Raw genomic sequence first — 6,000 nt, 5'->3', positions numbered from 1 at the left:
TACTATGGACCAATGCCGTAGTATCGCAGGCAACAATTGCCGCATGCAGTATGCAATACTATGGACCAATGCCGTAGTATCGCAAGCACCAATGTGCGTTAGACTGGCCAATGCCAGGGCTAATGGGGGCAACAATTGCCCGGCGTGTCAATACACGCATACGGTAGGGATGCACTTGTGAGCACATGTAGGCGCACTTGGCTCAATGCCGGCCTGACCCACGATCCCTACCGTTCTCCCTTCCGGGATGGCTTAGAATATAATGATGGTTAGAGATGATGGGGTGGGTGGTGGTGCTCAAAAACTGGCCAAGGTTGTCAAGCGATCTGACTGTTGGCGCAGCAAGGATGAAGAAGAAACAGCATGGAGAGCCGGAGTAATGCGCATGCTCCGCGTGGTCCCGTGCCGGGGCGCGGGAGTTCGGAGTGCGTGTTCTGCACGGGCACGTGATGCGCTATGGCAAGTACGTGCAAATTATGTTAGGAATGTAATTGTTGGTGGGTTGCTAACTTCACTTACCGTGCCATGCACGGAAACTTATATTTAACAACCACACAAGCCGACCTGTTTGGGAGCTATTACGCGTTGTATTATCAGGGCATAGGCAACAATTGCCGCATGCAGTATGCAATACTATGGACCAATGCCGTAGTACCGCAGGCAACAATTGCCGCATGCAGTATGCAATACTATGGACCAATGCCGTAGTATCGCAGGCAACAATTGCCGCATGCAGTATGCAATACTATGGACCAATGCCGTAGTATCGCAAGCACCAATGTGCGTTAGACTGGCCAATGCCAGGGCTAATGGGGGCAACAATTGCCCGGCGTGTCAATACACGCATACGGTAGGGATGCACTTGTGAGCACATGTAGGCGCACTTGGCTCAATGCCGGCCTGACCCACGATCCCTACCGTTCTCCCAAAAATACAACATGACCCAAACAGGAATTATCGGCATTACTATAGTTATAGTAGCGTTACTATAGTTATAGTATAGTAGGTATATCATGTGTACACTACCGCTGTTGCTAGGGCCGTCCAATGCGGCTACCCATTAGCCTAACGGGCAGAGACTAGAACGATGCCGCTGGCAATGCTCTGTCTGCGACAGGGGTGCGGACATAGCGGAGGTAGGCCGAGCTTTGCCACCTGCCGGCGGTCTTCAGCACCTGGGTGTAGAGTTTCAGAGACGAGCCAGACGAGCCGGACGAGAATTTCCAATACAGAAAGTTAGTCAGGCTGGGCTCCGTCACCGGGTACGGCGCGACCTGCCGTAGGGCAGCAAAGCGTTCGTAGGAACGCTGCACTGAAGCGTACGTCGCGCTGGGGCTGTCTGCCAGGCCGTGACGGATGAGCTCCATGGCTGCGTCATCAACTGATGGAGGGTGGACTGCGCTGGAGGTGTAGGCGCTGCGTCGGCAGTTGGGTTGAGGGTCCGGAAGCGCCGTACCTGCAGACGGGAGAGAGAATCAGCAAGATCATTGCAGTGTCCGGCGATGTGGCGAAGCAGGAGGACAATGTTGTGCTGGGCGGCTTTCAATAAGCCGGCCCTGACCAAGTCCATGACCGCTCTATTTGGGGACGTGCCAGAGCGCCAGATGTAGCAGATTGCTTCGTTGTCAGTGTAGAGTAGCACTCGTCTGTCCTCCAACGTGTGTGCCCAGGTACAGAGGGCCAACATCACGGCGTACAATTCTTTCCATTCAATAGTGTGCTCAGCTTGGTCAGGAGACCATGCGCCATAGGACCACTTGCTGCCGAAAACCAGACCGAAACCGTGTCGACCTGAAGCGTCGGTGTACAGCCCGATGTCTTCGGCTGTGCTCCAGGACGGCTCGATGAGGGGCTTCCGACCATTCCATTGGCTGATGCAGGCGTCCCACCACAGGATGTCAAGCTTCGCCTCCGAGGGTACGGCTACCGGTGCATCTAGGCTGGGGAGCGTTGCTGCGCTGTCGAACAGGCGTCTGCAGAACGTGCGACCCGCTGGAATGACTTTGGCTGCGAAAGACAGGCTACCGGCCAGGGACAGCAGTTCCCTCTTGGTGCACATCTGCTTCGACAGCCACGCGGCAAGTGCTAGCCGTAGTTCCGCCAGTTTCGCAGCCGGGAGGCGCAGCTCCCAGGCGGCTGTGTCGAGCTCGATACCCAGGAACGTTATTGAAGTTGACGGCGGGCACACTTTGTCCTCTCCGTCGGCCAATGGGATGTTCAGCATGTCAAATACAGCCAGCAGTGTCTTGAATTTGAGCATAGCTGCGGAGTTGGGCGGCTGGACGTGAAAGAAATCGTCTAGGTAATGCAGCAAATCAACAATATCGTAATTATTAACTGCAATCCATGCCACAGCGTCGGCAAGTCTGTTGAACAGAAACGGGGAGGATCTGAGGCCAAATGGTAGTACCTTATCGACATAGTACGAACCTTCCCAAAAAATGCCAAGTAGGGGCCAGTCGTCAGGGGAAACAGGGCAGAGCCGGAAGGCGTGCTTCATGTCAACCTTAGAGAGGAGAGCTCCGGGGCCGTGCTGGAAGATGCAGCGTATTGCGTCATCTACCGTAACGTAATGCAGGGAGAATTCGTCAGGGTAAATGCCATCGTTAATGCTAGAGCCGCTAGGGGCAGATAAATGCATGATGAGGCGTACGCCGCCAGACTTCTTGGGCACGATGCCAACGCCAGAACATCGGATATTAGGGAATGGGGGTTGGGAATAAGGCCCGGCCATGTGGCCACGCGTGCATTCAGACTGAAGGTAAGCAGAGACGGCGGCAGGGTTGAGCAATGCGGAAGGGAGATTAGGGGCGATGAGGCGGGATCTATTACCGTGATAGCCAATGCGGGCCCCGACGCGCATGTCGTGACAGAGAGAATGCACAAAATCGTTATCGGGGTGCTGGGATAGCTCTTCGAACAGCAGGGGAATATTTACAGGGGACCAAGGCGCGTGTGAGCTAATTGGAGCTGCGGGGTTGGCCAGCAGAGCATGTGGATTGGCCATGACCGAGGCGGCCGCAAGAGAGGCAGCTGTGGGCGAAGCGGCAGTTGGAGCGGACGCAGTTTCCTTGGTTGAAGAGGCGGCATACTTCTTTGTCGACCGTGTCGTTGCCGCTGCTGGGCCGAAGGGAACGAGCGTCGTTGCTGCTGTTGGGCCGAAAGGAACGAGCGTCGTTGCTGCCGGTGGGCCGAAAGGGACGAAATGCCCGCGCGTCAAATATAATTGTGTATAGGTCCTGGACTATTGCGTCCCACCGCATGGTTGGGTCCGCGGCCAGGAGTGAGCGGAATGATCGGTCATACTCCTGCACGGCCTCGAATCGAAATTTCCGGGCTACTTTCAGGATAATCTGCTGGTACGCAAACAGCTCTGGGGCCCTGGGGGGGGGGTGTGCTGTGGCGTAAATCGCGCAGTATGTTGTCCAGGCGTCGAGCCAGGTGTCGATGTCCTCGACCTTCCTGGAGGGCCTGTTGGCCGGTGCTAGGACCACTGTGCCGTGCGAGCTGTCGTGGTCGATCTGGAGAATGCTGCGGCTAGTGTCCCCTTGGGACGGGTTAGGCAACAATGAGCCCAATTCAACAAATTGGCCAGTTACTACTTTATCGTGAATGGCTTTCGGCACGGTTGCATAAAACGTTCTCTTACCTGCGGGGTTCATTGGCGGTGAGACGGCAGCCGCCAAATGCGGAGCAGGCAGAGCGTCCTGCGGAGTTGCTGGTGCTTGCCGTGGGAGTGCCGCTGCGTGAGCTGGCGGTGGGGGTGCCGCTGTGCGAGCTGCCGGCGGGGCTGGAGCTGCGGCCTGATTTCCAAGGGCAGCACGGACTTCCTCCCGGATAATGTCCCTCAGGGACGGAGCAGCAGTTGCCTGGGGTAGGTTCTGCTCGGCTGCCTGAGTGGCCAAGTCCTCGCGCGCTGCAGTGAACTCCAATGACTCGAGCAGGCGAGTCAGCAGCCTGGGTTTGGTCCCCGTCGTGTCTAAATTGCGGGCCGCCAGTTCTTGTCGCAGCTCTACAGAGCGCATTTTCTTGGCGTCGTTCATTGACAGAGATTCAGACATGGTTGCTCGGAAATGGAGAGTGCTCAATGCTCAAAAATGCTCAAGCTCAAACAAAAACTGCTCAAAAACTGGCCAAGGTTGTCAAGCGATCTGACTGTTGGCGCAGCAAGGATGAAGAAGAAACAGCATGGAGAGCCGGAGTAATGCGCATGCTCCGCGTGGTCCCGTGCCGGGGCGCGGGAGTTCGGAGTGCGTGTTCTGCACGGGCACGTGATGCGCTATGGCAAGTACGTGCAAATTATGTTAGGAATGTAATTGTTGGTGGGTTGCTAACTTCACTTACCGTGCCATGCACGGAAACTTATATTATATGTACAATCATGTACATAAGGGCCTATCCACACTATGTAATAAAAACGGCATGCCGTTTCAGAGTACGTGACGTACACGCGATGCTCTGTCCACACTGCACTCTGTCACCAGTGTAACTACGTCGTGTACCTGTTCATATTTTCTCTATTGCACAATGTTTGTAGCGCGTAGACCAGGAAAGGACTCCCTGGCTTGGTCTAGACCTACCCAGCTAGCTACAAAACAAGTGGCGGCCCAGCGATGCAAGCACTGACGCCGAGCTCAAGCCACCCTGAACTCTGTTCCAGGTGCGGAAATTTGGCAACCGTGTGCTCTCGCGGCAGCGCAGCGCCAAGGTCGAGGCCGGCTGTAGCATCGCTTGACGAACCAGTGTTGGTGGCCGCCGTGTATTTCCAGTAAAACTCCCTGGCTTTGGCCTTCATGTTGTCAATTTTGGTCACAAGAGGGTTCTGCTTCCTCTCCAAACAATTCTTTCAAATCAGTGCTAGATAAAATTTCAGTGAATTCTCCGAGTCTCGCAACTACACCTTCCTCTTCATCAGACCCCCGGGATTTCTCTGCATGTCCAGCCATGACTGTATCAATGTCGCCTCCGAGTGGTCGCTGAAACGGACGTGTGGCAACTCCAAAGTGAAAACAAGCGGCAGCTGGAAACAGCAAGAAAAAACTGCGATCCACAAACTCCATCGAGGCTCACACAACAAACACTGCGAAAACGGCACGTAGATGAGAAACGTGCTTTGTACAGGGGTCCGTGACTCACGTTCCGCGTGAATCCCACGTTCCCCGTTTTCGGCCATTTTTCGTCACTCACCTTGGCAACAAGCATGTTTACGGCGTGTTTACGTGGTTTTCTACCTAGTCTGGACAGGCCCTAAGCATACCATAGCCTAGGGCCGCATGGACGTGTACAGTAGATAAACACAGAAAATGTGCGATAAGACTTTCGAATAGAGGGGGGAGGTAGGGGGGTAAAGTCTATTCGAAATGCGTTACGTTTGCAAAATAAATGCGAACTTATGAGATGCTCCCTAAGAAATAGAAATAGTGGCAAGCAGAGCACATTACCACTGGGTGGCGCTGATCCCGTAGCCAGACACCTTTGCTGGCTGTAACCATATCATAGGATGGGAGGGGAGGGGAGGGGAGGCAGAGGGAGAGACCAAAAGAAGCTGCTATTACCGTAGTCCGCGAGCCATGTGCTCTAGTATACCTGTAGTGTAATTGTACAGCGGTCTGGGCAATGCTTGAGCGACTTGCAGGATACGGAAACACCGTAGCATTGACAGGGAGAAGAAACGAGTTACCTCGTGCTTCGGAATCCAGGGTGTTTTTTGAAAGCGAGTTTAATTTTATCTCAGTCTTCATCCAGAAAGGGTTACTAGGACGCATGCCTACTCTTTTAGGCGATTCACACGACAGGCACTTGCATGTTTGCCTTGCGAGTAATTCACGAGAAAAGTGACTGTGTGGATTCACACGGCTGCACTCGACGACAGGCACGTTTGCATTTTCGGATGACTTTCCCTCCAGTTGCCATGGGCATGTCAAACTCCAGTAAACAGTCGGATGTAGTGCCGTCCCTTTTGCTATAAGCAGTCTGCAGGCCAGTATACAGTCTGATGTA

The 6,000-nt window shown here is 54.3% G+C and overlaps 2 protein-coding genes across 6 annotated transcripts in view; one reads left to right on the top strand and one right to left on the bottom strand.

The window, feature by feature from the left end:
* Positions 1–4,363, bottom strand: part of LOC135820286 (nematocyst expressed protein 3-like) — a 4,485-nt gene extending 122 nt beyond the window's left edge. Inside the window, exons 1-2 of the mRNA XM_065333605.1 lie at positions 3,650–4,363; positions 1–1,456 (exon numbers count right to left, since the gene is read on the bottom strand). The exon at positions 1–1,456 is cut by the window's left edge and continues 122 nt beyond it. Coding sequence (XP_065189677.1) covers positions 1,080–1,456; positions 3,650–4,061 — 789 coding nt within the window. The 5' untranslated portion in view covers positions 4,062–4,363 and the 3' untranslated portion in view covers positions 1–1,079. The remainder of the gene's footprint in view (positions 1,457–3,649) is intronic.
* LOC135820292 (dystrophin-like) overlaps positions 1–6,000 on the top strand; it is a 105,697-nt gene that overhangs the window by 34,798 nt on the left and 64,899 nt on the right. The window lies entirely within an intron of this gene.

Source organism: Sycon ciliatum, chromosome 1 (genome assembly GCF_964019385.1).
Source record: "Sycon ciliatum chromosome 1, ocSycCili1.1, whole genome shotgun sequence".
In the NCBI taxonomy this organism is placed as follows: Eukaryota; Metazoa; Porifera; class Calcarea; order Leucosolenida; family Sycettidae; genus Sycon; species Sycon ciliatum.
Note: the sequence above shows the minus strand (reverse complement) of the source record. Positions and strands in the feature narration are given on the sequence as shown.